Source organism: Vombatus ursinus, unplaced genomic scaffold (genome assembly GCF_900497805.2).
Source record: "Vombatus ursinus unplaced genomic scaffold, bare-nosed wombat genome assembly UNPS02011916.1, whole genome shotgun sequence".
NCBI classification, from domain to species: Eukaryota; Metazoa; Chordata; class Mammalia; order Diprotodontia; family Vombatidae; genus Vombatus; species Vombatus ursinus.
The window spans coordinates 1,999,779-2,013,674 of record NW_020951694.1 but is presented as its reverse complement, the minus strand read 5'-3'; the positions used below and the strand labels follow the sequence as shown (position 1 = coordinate 2,013,674).

General features: G+C 42.1%; 1 protein-coding gene across 3 annotated transcripts; it reads right to left on the bottom strand.

The window, feature by feature from the left end:
- Positions 1-226: 226 nt before the first annotated feature.
- On the bottom strand, positions 227-10,109 carry AURKB (aurora kinase B). 3 transcript variants are annotated; one of them, XM_027857148.1, is made up of 9 exons: positions 9,948-10,109; positions 8,247-8,324; positions 3,385-3,508; positions 3,183-3,237; positions 2,705-2,896; positions 1,484-1,622; positions 1,201-1,349; positions 785-959; positions 227-522 (listed from the first exon to the last, which is right to left on the bottom strand). In XM_027857148.1, the coding sequence occupies exons 2-9, from the start codon at positions 8,292-8,294 to the stop codon at positions 349-351; spliced, it is 1,056 nt and encodes a 351-aa protein (XP_027712949.1). In that variant the 5' UTR covers positions 8,295-8,324; positions 9,948-10,109; the 3' UTR covers positions 227-348. The 3 variants fall into 3 exon arrangements, with proteins under 3 accessions (XP_027712949.1, XP_027712951.1, XP_027712950.1); XM_027857150.1 differs by having other exon boundaries at positions 9,977-10,109; XM_027857149.1 differs by having other exon boundaries at positions 9,981-10,109.
- Positions 10,110-13,896: the final 3,787 nt, after the last annotated feature.

The window sequence follows — 13,896 nt, the reverse complement described above, 5'->3', positions numbered from 1 at the left end:
TTTGGAACCTAGAGGGCCACATGTGGCCTCGAGGCTGAAGGTTCCCCACCCCCGGTCTAGAATCTAGAAGTTTTTGAGGGCAGCATTGACTGGTCAGCCATGGAATCCAACTCCCTGATTCTGGCTTGTAAAGACCTTTTCCTTCAGACTACTTACTGAGGGGGTGGGGTGTCATTCTCCAGCTTCATCATCAATCTTCATACATACAAAAAACATTTAAATCTTTATTAAATAGTCTTTCAGTTTAGAGGAAATAATGACAGAGAAAGAAGCCAGGGATCTACCTTCCTCTGACTTCATTTCCCTTCAACATACAAAACATACATAAATCTATACCTAAGATAGGATTCAGTGGGCAGGACGGGAGGAACAAGGAGGAAGCACTCTCCGGGAATGGGCCTGCACCCAGGGGTGCGCCAAGACCTGAGTGAGGGGAAGTCGCTCTGAGGGGTTATGCCTGAGCAGCTTAGAGATCAAGTCCTGGGCTCCAGAAGGCATAGATGAAGGGAATTTCAGGTCCACCTTTTAAAGTGGAGAAAGGAAGGTAGAATGAGACATTATTCAAACCAACAGATCTTTATCATGCACCCACAACACTGGAGGAATTATATGAAATTATGTAAGACAGACTTTGTTCAAGCTGAAACTATTCAGTTCCCAATCCAGAACTCATGTAACTGTAATGAGGATCTTATTGGATCTTTTCCATGCTCCCCCTCCCACCTCCAACTCTATGCACCAGTTGGGTTGCTGGTGACTCCCATCACCCCACCTTTACCCATACCTTGGTGATCCGTCTATAGGTCTCACTGTGAGAGGAGCTTTCAAAGGGAGGATTTCCCACTAATAGCTCATAGCACAGCACTCCAATGCACCAAAGATCCACCTTTTCATCATGTGTACGTCCTTCAATCATTTCAGGGGGAAGATAGTCTAGGGTCCCACACATTGTTTTCCTCCTAAATTGGGGAAGATGTTGGTTAATGGTACCAGAAACAGAGATTCTCCATTCTCCTAGTCTTTGGCTAAAAGCAACGAGATGAGAGAACAGGAACACCTAAAGGCAGATTCCCAAGAGAGGGTACAGGGAAGAATTATCACCTACAACCCACCCTCCAGACTTCATGTCAACATATCCTGCCCTACTAAGACATATCCCTGCCCCAATATGGTTCCCAGTACCCTTTCCTTTGGTCATACCTAAGGGAGGGAGCATGGACAGACCAGCCAAAGTCAGCAATCTTGAGCTCTCCTCGAAGTCCCATAAGTAGATTCTCAGGCTTAATGTCTCTGTGAATCACTTTCTTCCCGTGGCAGTAGATCAAGGCATCTGCTAGCTCCTCCATGATCTAGGAGCAGATGAGAGAACAGATCAGATGGGCAATCTAACTCACATCCCTACCCTAACCATCAGCAGTGCCCTGTATCCATCTTCAATTGCTCTTCAGGAATAACCACACCCTGTCCCCCAGCACCCCGCGACCGTGGCTGTGCGTTGCTGGTCAAATGTATGGCTCTTCTGCAGTTCCTTGTAGAGTTCACCCCGAGGTGCATATTCCAGAATCAGGTAAACCCGACTACGGTCATGAAAGTAATTGTAGAGGCGAAGGATGTTGGGGTGCCTGGGAAAAAGGAGGCAAAATGACTGGGTAATAATAGCAACTAATATTTATGTAGTGTTTAAAGACTTATGAAGTAGCTTCTTCCTGACAACACTGTGATGTAGACAGTGTAAGGCAGGATAGGGGTGTCACCCTCATTCTACACATGAGACTCAGATAGACCAACCTCCTTTCACCTAATCATACACCTTGAAGATTGGTGGGGAGGGGAGAAGGTGATCACTGAATGTGGAGTCAAAGGATCTGGGTGTAAATCCTGGCACTGTCACCTACAACTCATGTGGCCTTGGGCAAGTCATTTCTATTACACCAGTCATTATGCTCTCTTCAAACCTGGGCCCACCTATGATGGCCTCTGATGATCTTTTCACCTTGCCCTCACTCTTGGGTACATTCCTTCTTCCTCTCCACCCCATTTTTTCGCTCCCTTTTGTGTTGTCTTTTCCTACTAGAATGTAAGCTCCTAGAGGGCTGAGACTGTCTTTCTTTTTGCTTGTATTCCCAGTGTTTAGCACAATGCCTGGCATGTAGTAAGTGCTTAATAAATGTCTTTTCTTTCTACGCCTCAATTTCCTCATCTGTAAAATGAAAGGGGTTGGAATAGATGATCTCCAAGGTTCTTTCCAGTTCTAAACCTATAATCCTATAATCCACTGTCTCCTTTTCTTTTTACTATACCACACTAGATACCAGGAAATAAGGGGCCTGACACAACTGGGTAATGGGATAAAAGCAATTTTCCAATGATAGGTCCCAGGTTGGGAAAACTGCACTCAGTACCGGAACAAACTGCTAACAAGCTAGTCCATAAACTTGTAGAAAAGAGCAAGGGATACAGCAGGACCAAGAGGCTCTTGCCCGGGTAGAGGCAGAGACAGCTCCTTAAAAGGAGAAATATTGGGGTGGGGATGTTAACATCTAGAAAAACATGAAATGGGTGGATAAAATGGGATTCGAGGAATAGTGGGGATGGTAGGAAGGGAAAGGGAGAAATAGGGCTACTGGTTCAGAAAAGGAAGCCAGGAAAGAGAGTAACTGTAATAGGAAAAGGGAAGGTAGTTTCAGTAAGAACTCATCCATACCGAAGATGAGACTGGATCTCAATCTCTCTTCGAAGCTGGTGTTCTACACCCTCCTTCTCCATCTGAGACTTGAAGAGAACCTTCAGTGCCACAATGAACTGGCTGTTCTTTTCCCGAGCCAGGTACACATTCCCAAACTTGCCCTTACCCAGCGGCCGCCCAATTTCAAAGTCATCAATTTTGAATTGACGCCTGATAGAGAAGGGTAAAAACCAGCTTAGACTAGGGAGGGGCAGTTGTTTAACCTCCCAAGTCCATCTTCATCCCTCTTCCCCCCACTATAACCAAGCCTCCCTCTCATCAAAGACTCAGGCACCTATATCCCCAGGATTCAAGATATACTATCCCTAGATTCTTCTGCGGTTTTATCTCTATTCCCCTCAGGTATGTGTATCCTTTGTCTCAACTGCCCCCTCACCCCCAACCTTATGAATTCATCCATACTTAAGGATCTAATCATCAGGCCTGGAATACTTACACTGGGAGGTTCAATTTCACATTGCTGCTATCCACTCCTATCCTGCCAGGTACAGCTGTGAAGATAAAAGATCAATGGCCTTTTTTTTTTTGGCCTGAACATCTTCTGCCCAATTTCAAACCCCTCACATTACAGGACTATGTCTTCCCCCAGCTTATGACCCCCTTCTACCTCCAGAGTATTCCCCCAAACTCCAAGATACCTGCTGGCTGGGTGCTTGAAGGCTCTAGAACAGCTCTGGAACGATTCATGAGGAGGGTTGAAGAGGGAGTGGCTAGCTCTTTCCGAAGTATCCTCAGGGGTAGGGCATTCAGGCTGGAATGATGCTGGGGGAAAAGCAAATTAGCATGAGTTTGGGGGGGATGAGGATGAGCTGGTGTGTATCTGTACATGCATGCGCGCATGGGTATGTCCCTTCATTCCTCATTACCAGGCAGAAATGCAGAGAAAAGGTGGGACCCCAGTTGTTACAGCCCCTGTGTGCTCTTCTTATTTCTGAAAGGATCCTACAACTCACCCCTGACCTTAGAGGCACTTCCCTATTTATCACTAAGGGTCTTTAAAGCTGTGACTGGATAATCACTTTTCAGTGATTTATGCTTTGGGTAGGGGCTGAACCAGATGACCCTCAAGATGAACCCTTTCAACCCTACAATTGTATAAGTAGGATTCAAAGCTCCTGCTCCTAACACTTACTTTTATCTAGATAACATGAGTCACAGGCTATTTTTACCCTATACTACTTAAAGACAAAAAAAAGTCCTTGGAGAAGCAAATGAAGGAACCAGTGAAGTTGGTTTTTTATCCTGTGTCCAAAGGCAATAAGAAACATTAGTTTGTGGCACATCTGCTTGTTTAATATTGCTGTGCTCATGATAAGCATCTACAAAAAGACCATGAAAAACTGGAGTTCATATGCCAACATTTGTTGCTGAGAAGGTAAAGAAATTCTTCAAAGAACTCCAAATTTTAATTTGTACTATAATACTTAATATGCACTATAATACTTAGTGACATAGTGCAAAGGTAGTATATCAGAAGATGGCAAAAAATTATGTTGGAAAACATAGTTGAAGAATATGAAATAAGAACCCCCAAAGACTTATAGCCCTGACGGAAGCCTCATACCTATACAACACGGGTACTGTCTTCAAAAAGAGAGTGAGGAGGTGTTGAACATAGCAAACACCAAATAACATCACAACCATGAACTCCTTACATGTTAACAGATAAGAAAGGAGTAGCTGCCAATAATCCACTATGTACAGTTAGAACAAAAATCTAAATCAATACCAAAAGAATAGAAAGATGTGGCATATGATTAATTATAACAGTTCTAATCAGATCTATTCAAATCAAGTACTGAAAAATTAATAAAAGAGAAGTTTCTACATCAATAAATCTTTGATTTCATTAATGGAGGTATGTTCTTCATTGATGCAGATCATTACCTATCCATATGCTCCTATAGATTTGCCACAGGGGCATTTAAGCACAAGGAAGTTTAACTAATGTAAATAAATTACCAGGAGATCAAAAGAAGCTAGAAACCACTGTGGCCAGGTTTGTAAAACCTTTGTGAGGAAAATGGCGGAATAACCATGAGAATTATCTCATTTAAAGAAAAAAGGACAATGGAGGGGGAAAAATCATAGAAAGCTTGGCAACAGGTCCAATTAAGTCAGGTTTAGAGAACTTAAGGATGAAACTGGAGATTTCTATTACAAACTATTTTCTTCATCAGTGACAATGATGCCACTACTTTTGAAAACTAACATTACAGTTTTCATGGTGTTATTTGTGGAAATAGGAACAGCACTGAGGAAAACCATACTGAGTAGAGTTGCTGGACTAGAAAATCTGCACAGGTATTAAGGACATCATCAACGAAGAAGCCACAGGCAAGCGTTGCAGATTCTACTGCAGACAGTTACCTTCAGTCATACACAATTAGTCAAATGTGCAGAAAATACACAAGATTCTATTGTTAGTTTCTTGACTATAAAAAACTGTGGTTTAATAAAGCAAATGTAACTGAAAAAATAAAACCAAAAAGGTTGTCTTCCAACCAAGCCAAGTATTTTTCAAAGTCATATGAGATTCTTTCAAAGATGTAACAGAATTTTGTTTTACCTTTTGATTATTAATAATTGAACAAAGCATTAAACAGAGAAACTTTCAACAAACATATTTGTAACTGACATGGAGGATATCCACTGCAGAGTTGAAATGGAAGGCTTATTTCCTAGAAGGTGAGGTCATCCAGAAATTTTTTTTTTTGCCAACTGCATCAAGATCTGGAATACTGCAGTCTCCTTAAATGATCACTTAAGAGTTCAGCCTAACTATTCACACAGTGAATTCACCAAGTGAATGAAGAATGCCTATCGTCCATTAATGAATAGATGAAAAAACATTTATTAAACACTTACTATGTATGTACCAAGCATTGGGCATACAAATAGAAAAGACAATCCTTGCTCCCAAGGAGCTCACAGACTAACTGCTGGAGACACTACATGTAGGAGAGTTTACCTGAAAGATGGATAGAAAAAGGCCCTCAGGAAAACCAACAAGGCAAAGGACAATGCCTTGGGGATCTATAGAGGACTATCAGCACACATAGCTTGGTAGATGTACAAAGACTTGTCCCCAGAATTGAGTAGGAAGAGGAGGAAAGCAGACTTGGATTGTCACTGGCAAACTGTATAGACCTTTCAATGAAGCTAAACTTATTTGTAGGGAAAAAAAGTTTTATCAATATTCTTCCGGTGATGCTGTATCACTGTGAGCCATGGAAATGTGCAATATGGACACAAATATGCTGCAACACATTAAGAGTGAAGAATTATACAAGAGAGGTGGTGTAAAAAACATTAAAAAGGTATATTACTAGAAAAGGAGATAGACCAGTCATGTAGCATTGGCATCCACCAGCAGAGAGATTTTGGGTGGACCCTTTGTGAAGGATTTAGAGTAGGGGTTCTTCACCTGGGGTCTATGTACTTTTTTTTTTTAATATCCTGAAAATTGCTATTTCAATATAATCAGTTTTCTTTCTGATCCTATATATTATATCCATTTAAAAATAGAAGGAGTCCACAAGGTTCACAAGACTGCCAAAGGATTCCATGACACTAATGGGTTAAGGACCCCTACTTTAGAGAAACATCTGGACAAGTGTCTCACAAAATGAGAAGGTAGGGGTGGGTGGGTTGTGAGTTGTACCACCGATCCATAAGTATTTCAGTAAGCTCCTACCCCTAACCAAGGTGTCCTGTCCCCAAACCCCACATCTGTAAAGAATGGAATAGACAAGCAAGGATACTACAAACTCAAATTCTTAAAGGGGAAAAGTTTACTTTACAAATGTCCTAAAGGTGATGAAACTTCCACACACTTCATCAAAGCAGGCTCTCAAAGCCCTACATAATCTTTTAAATTAATTTACTTCATACTTAATGACTCAAAACAAAATCAAACACATATAAAGAAGATAGACTTCTGGCACTATTGAAAATCCAGAGGTGGGGGATGGGATGTCCCCCATGACTTTTATGTGTAAATGTGGGGAGGGAGGCCCTCTCAAACACTTTCCCATTCAAAATCATGAGTGCCTTATTCTACTAAAACAATAGTATGTATAGTTCTTCTCAGGGTACAGCACTCACATAGCAAAGATGGCAAGTGTTCTTGTATCTAACCTTCACTCTTGAAACATTATACAGCCTTCAGGACGTGTGTGAAAGGACAAGTAGACGTTACAATATTTGGGCCAATGGCTCCACTGAATGGGATGGAGTCTTGTGTTTAGACCATTTCTCTTTGTCTCTTTACCAACTTAGGGTTCATAAGAACAAATTATAACCCTAGGTCTGACTAATGGTTCATCTCTCCCAGTATTCTTACAGTACTAAGAGATGTTTTGTAAGAAAACTCTTCAAAATGCCAACCTCAAAATGTTAAGGATATCGCCTTAATAATCCATTATATTGCTATTTGTACATTAATTTATTTAAACCATTTTAAAATCTGTCTTTATTTATAAAATATAATCACCTTGAAGGCAGGGAGTGTTTTTGTATTTTTGTCTTTTTATCCCCAACACTTAGTACAGTACCTTGTATGTAGAAGGTGCTCAAAAAGATGCTTGTTGGATTTAACTTGTAGCACTTCTTGTCACATCCTGCTATGAATGTGAGTTGCAGGGAATGTTCAACTGCACAGCAGGATGTTACAAGTTTACCTAGACCAAAAGTCTCCAATAGGTTGATTGTGACTGATCAGCTCATTGCAAAGCCTAACCCAACCAATTAACAGGCCAGGAGATGCTGCCATGTTTTCCCTTTCTCACAGACTGCTGGCATTTCAAAGCTGTAGTGATTTAATCCTTAGACCTGTTGGGGACCCCACTGTTATATCATATTTTTATTTGAAAGAAATGATTATTAAATAACTAATTGTTAATACTGGGGAGACAGGATTTATCCCCTTCTGAAACCTTATTCTCTACTAGGCCAAGTCAGTATCTGAAAGACATTGCTGATAAAATTGTATTAACTTTCTCCTCAATCTTGTTCAGATTCAACCCAGGTGGAGAAATCCATTGTGTTCTACTCAGAATTTGGTGGGGATAAATTCTTTTATTAGAGTGCCCAAGGCTGGGAGTGTTTGGAAATAAATGCCCAGATAAAAGTCAAGTAAGCCAACCCTTCTTTAGAATAGTTCCACCTCTTATTATAATATTCATTCTCTTCATTACCTATTTAACCAATCAGAGTCAATTAACACCCTCAGGAACACCCAGTCTTCCACAGGCATATGTGTTGTGTGAGTTCCATGAGAGGTCTCTGCCATTTGAGAACATCACTGACCCCTTTCATTAATTATTGCTAGCATGATTAATAAAATTATTTTAAATTTTAATTAACTATATAAATTAGTTTTTAACTTTTTAAACATTACATATTTTAAAAAATGAAATAAAATTACCCAGAGGCAAACACTACTCTGGATATATTTCCCTCAGATGTCATATATGAACTTCCCACAAGTTCCCCTTACCAAGGATGTGCTGTAAGATCCTAGATGGGCATTCTCCTTCTCTGACATCTTGCAAAGGAAAAGGGGGTGGAAGGAATTCTGGGTAGGAAAAAGAAACAGCAAAAAGATGAGAACCATAATGGAACAACAGAAAACATACTGGACCAAGGATTCAGGAAATCTGGGTTCCATCAGACTGATTCTTAACAAGACTGTGATGTTGTAAAAGTCTTTTCCACTTTCTGAGTCTCAATTTTCTCATTCATCAAAAGAAGCAACTGGACTAGATAATATCTAAGATCCCTTCCAATTCTGTCATTCTATGATCTATAAATCGAACCATCAATAATAACGACATTTACATAGCACTTTAAGGGTTAGCACAGCACCTTAGAGTTCTCATTTGAATCACCCAACAACTTTATGGGATAAACACTACATACAGGTTTATTAGCTCTATTTTACAGATTAGGAAACTCAAGCTCAGAGAAGTTTAAGTGATATTCCCTGTCCACACAGGCATTAGAGGTGGGATTCAAATCCAAGCCTCGTATCACACAAAGTACCTCGATTTTTCCACTATGTCACAAAGACTCTGACATTCCCTCTCCTCTGTTCACTGGGGCTGAGAAAAGCCCAGAGAGTGAGTGTGTGTGTGTGTGTGTGTGTGTGTGTGTGTGTACATACACATATATCCATCCTTCCCTTAGATGGCTCTTTATCCCCAGCAGACCATAGGTAAGTGTATGTAATGTGCCAGGGAGGAACTAAGTATTTATTAAGCACCTACTATGGTAGATGCTATTATGATTCCCCACTTTAAAGTTGAGGACACTGAGGCCAACAGAGACTAAGTGACTTGCCCAGGACCACACAGCTAGTGTCTGAGGCCGAATTTGAACTCAGGTCTTCCTGAGTCCAGGTCCAGCTCTCTCTAACCATCTAGTTGGCAGAGAGGGAAGAGCTGGGAGGACTCCCTTCTCCCGCAGTTGTGCACCACATCCACCTAGGATGGAGGCAAATTCACATCACAAACGACCATATGGGCAGACCAGGCCAGAATGGGAAGTCCTGGGTCCAACCACCGGAGGAAATGGACAAGCCTGAACCTGACTCTCGGAAGAGTTAAATATTAATGAAGGGTGGCCTGGGGGGGGAGGGAGGGAAGAGACGAGGGGGAGGGGAGAGGAGGGAGGGGGAGGGGAGGGATGAGGGGGAGTGATGAGGGGGAGGGGAGAAGAGGGAGTGGGTGGGATGAGAGAAGGAAGAGAAGGAAGGGGAAAAGTGGAGGGGAAGGACCAAAGGGGGTTAGTGAGGAGTGGGAAAGGCGGGGGCGGGAGGGGAGAGGGGCAGCTGGTGGCAAGGCCTGGCCAAGTGCGAGTCAAGAAACAGCCTGGGTAGGGGGAGAAGAGCCCTCCAAGAGCGGGGCCATGGCCCCCTTCTGCTGCTCCCCTCGAAGAGAGGGCGTCCCCGGGTCCCTCAGAAGAGCTCCCCTCGCCTTGGCCGCCATTGCCCCTTCCTCTTCAGTACCGTCGTCGGCCTCGGGCCTGGGCAGAACGAGCAGCGAGTCCTGAGAGAGGCCAACGCGCTCCAGCTGCGGAGTGCGCGCGCAGCCTGGTTAACAGCCTTGGAGTCTGGCGCGCGGCTGCAACGCGCTGCTCCCCCCCCCCGGCCCGCTCCCTCACCCCCCTCGCCCCCACCAGCCCTAGTGCCCCACTATACCCCAGATCCGGGCCCGACCGCAGGGCTACCTACAGCTCGGGTCCCCACTTCTTCTCAGACTAGCCACCACCGCCGGGTAAGAAGGCGAAGCTCAGCGCAGTCCCGAAGGAAACTTATTCGAATATCCCGCTCCAGCAGTATTGGCTGAGCCTGCCTCCTCTACTCCGCTCTCATTGGCTGGATCATACCAGGTCCGAAAACAAGAAGAAGAACCCGCCCCCTGGGGAAGAGGCAATGGGAGAGGCAGGAGGCCGAGGTTGGGCTGAGTGATGGAGACACCAGCCAATGAGATAGAGCTAGACTGGAGTAGTTACTCTAATCCTTTTTCTGGATTAGCGCTTTAAAAGACTACGGAAAAAGCTAGGAAATGTATTGTTTTCTCGAAACTTTTTTTTTTTAATTTAGGATGAGGGGGAGCTTGATAGGACTGGGGTGTTGTTTGTCCGACAGTGTTTATTATTGTTCATAGTAACAGCAACATTGTAACGACTCTGATCAATACAGTGATCCACGACTATTTAAAAAAAATGCTAAACACCTCCAGCCAGAGAACTGATGCAGTGAGTGCAGATTGAAGCTTTTTTTTTTCCATTTTATTTTTCTCCCCCCACCCGCCATGGCCAATGAGGAAATATGTTTTTCGTGATGTGTGTACATATGTATACATATGTATATATGTGTGTGTGTGTGCATATGTATACATACATATATACACACAAACACACATATACATATATAATAGGTATCTTATTTCTTGCCTTCTCAATGGGCGGGGTAAGGAATGGAGGATGGAAGAGAATTTGAAATTGAAAATAAAAAGAAATTTAAAAAAAATTTTAATTGTTTCAAAGTTGTTTTACTCTTTAAAAAAAGTTTCTTCCCATCCCGGTTATTTTTGCCCCCCCCCAGGCGATTATGAAAATATAAGCGGCTTCTTAAGGGATATACCACACTCTGTCAATACTTTACAATTTAAGGGGAAAAGTGAGAACGTTCTGGACTACATGTCCCATGATGCTTTCGGACCGGAGGTACTACTTCATTAGAGAGAAGCCTTAACGCAGGAGAAGCCCCGACGATGGAGGAAAAAAAAAATTTACACACACACACACACACACACACACACACACACACACAAACACACACACACACACACACACACGTTTTTTTTGCGCAGGCAGTCTGGTATTTACCTGGAGCACGCAGCTGAATCCAAAGCCACATAGCTGCTAAACGTGAGGAGGGAAATATGGGCTGGGAGCAATGCGAGCAGCGCAGAAGCAGCCAGATTGGTTAAGGTTTTCCAGGACCATAGCCATTAACAAAGCCCAAAGATTGCAGCCGAGTTCTTTACCATTCTCCTTGAGTGATTTGAACTAGTCCTTGTCTCGAAATATGGGAGGCAGCAAAACTGCCTGGGTTCCTCACACATTGTGCAGAAGAGAATGTGGGGAGATGAAACTTCAGCTGATTGAGGATGCTTCTGGGAATGACGTGAAAGTGATGGTTATGGCCCTGTTAAGTGCTCTCTGTTGCATATTTTTTTTTTTTTTTGGTGAGGCAATTGGGGTTAAGTGACTTGCCCAGAGTCACACAGCTAGTGTTATGTGTCTGAGGCCGGATTTGAACTCAGGTTGTCCTGACTTCAGGGCTGGTGCTATATTTTCTACAATAATTGTTTAGTCCCTTTGTTAGTGAAACCCACAAAGATTTAGGAAGATCTCACTGGGATCCCAGAAACTGTAGAGGATCTATCCAGGATCTCTATCTTTGGAGAATCTATCCAAAATGATAGAAAATCCTTGGGCTAAAGGAGACATTCCAGGAAAACTTGGTTTGTTTTGAGGATTCCTATAACCTAGAGGAAGGGACATCTGCTTCAGTTTGGGGGGTAGTAGACAGAGGTTGTGGAGAGGCAAGAGCAAGATACCATCTGTTAAACCCCAGAGAATGAGGGTAGATGAGCTCTTGGAATGTGTTGTCAGTCGTGACTCCATTTGAGGTTTTCTTGACAAAGATATGGAGTGTTTTGCCTTTCCTTCTCCACCTTGTTTTACAGGTGAAAAAACTGAGGCAAACAAGGGCAAGTGACTTGTCCAGGGTTACACAAGCTGGTGTCTGAGGCAGCATTTGAACTCAGTTCCTCCTCACTCCTTGCTCAGCACTCTAACCACTTCACCATCTAGGTTTTCATCATGGGGTTGTGACTGGTGCCAACCTAGGAGTTGGCTCTAGTGAAGTCCACTCAATATTACCTTTCTTTCCTTTGATTTTCTCAGAGAATAATGCTTGGAAAATCTCTACCTAGAGTTTAAATCTCAGTTTAAATACTTCCTTTGGGCAGTAACTCCCCACCCTCCCAATACTCAGTGTAGAGTGGTAGAGGGGAAAAAAGAAGTGACCCCATTACAGTCTTCTGTACATTAAAAAATATTTAAGCACATTTTGATATTACTTATTCTTGCTAATAAATTAAACAGTCATTAAGAGTAATTTTGTCTAAGCCTATAAATTTGAAGTTTAAGATTGACAGAGTAAAAAATACCTACCTCTTGGGAAAAAAGAATTTTCTCATTTTTCAACAGTAACATTACAGCAAGCCAATTGGAGAACTTCTTCAAATTTGGTAATTTTTTTTTTTTTTTTTTGGCTAGGCAATGAGGTTAAATGACTTGCCCATGGTCACATTGCTAGTAATTATCACGTGTGTGGGGTCAGATTTGAACTCAGGTCCTCCAGACTCCAAGGCCAGAGCACTATCCACTGCACTACCTAGCTGCCTCTAAACCTGATATTTTAAGGAAGCTATTCTTGTTTTTGCTATAATGGATTTTTTTTTTCATGTCATAGGCAACTGGGTGATCTAGTAGGTGGACTCAGTGGTGGAGTCAAGGAAGTAAGCCCTGAGTCAGGAAGTCCTGAGTGTAAAACCTGTCTCAGACATTTACTAGCTATGTGATCTTGGGACAAGTCAAATAACCTCTCTAAACTTCAGTTTTCTCAACTATAAAATGTGGATATAAAATAGCACCTACCTCACAAGGTTGTTGTGACGATCAAATGAAATAGCATACAGTATTAAAGAACTTTGCGAACCTTAAAAGGCTATCTAAATACGAGCTATTATTACTAGCAAAAACAACTTTACAAAAATCAATGTGAATCAGTTCCTGCCTTCAAAGAGCTTATATTCTAATGGGAAGAGATGTGGAAGCATATATGATACATAATCATATATAATACATAATATATAATCCCCATATATAACACACATACATATGATGTATATATGATATGTTACATGTGTAAACTTCAAAGTGCTATGTAAATAGCTTTTTAAAAGAGCTTTTCAATTATTTAAAAATTATTATTTGTAATAAGCTATTATTTTAAAATTCTCTTTGGGAGCTGAAGATTGGGAATAAGAAATCTACTAGATTCTCTTCCTGGCTATGTGATTTAGGCAATTCACACTTTTGTTGTTGTTAGTCCTTTGTTCTCCAAGAGGCCCATGATGTCAGGAAGGTAATTTGCAAGCGAATAGGATTTAAGTGAGGGAGGGCTGTGCAAAGTCACCAGCCTCATTTTCTCCTCTGCAGCTACCTGGGTCCAGTGGCAAGCTATAGATCAGGACAACCGGAGATGGCCCCCTCACACTTTTGTAGAGAATACTGGACACAGAGCAGAAGGATTTGGTTGAATCCTGATCTAGCAACTTCACGTGTTTGTGACATTAGGCACAACGTCATACATTTCAGGACTTCAGTTTCCTCAACTTCAAAATGAAAGGGTTGAACTCCAAGGTCTCTCCCAGCTCTAAATTCAGTGAAGAAGTGTTAAAGAAATGCATCTATCCTGGGCAGCGTCAACAAGGGGATGGTTTTGCACAATCTTATTGCCACAGATTTATGACATTAAAATTACTTTTATATACACAATAACAGTAACA

Coding starts and splice junctions, on each gene's coding strand:
- AURKB (XM_027857148.1), bottom strand. CDS start 8,294: ATGTCAGAGAAGGAGAATGCCCATCTAGGATCTTACAGCACATCCTTG. Junction 1,350..1,483: donor ACCAGCAACGCACAGCCACG/GTCGCGGGGTGC, acceptor ATCTGCTCCTAG/ATCATGGAGGAGCTAGCAGA. Junction 960..1,200: donor GTCCATGCTCCCTCCCTTAG/GTATGACCAAAG, acceptor TCCCCAATTTAG/GAGGAAAACAATGTGTGGGA.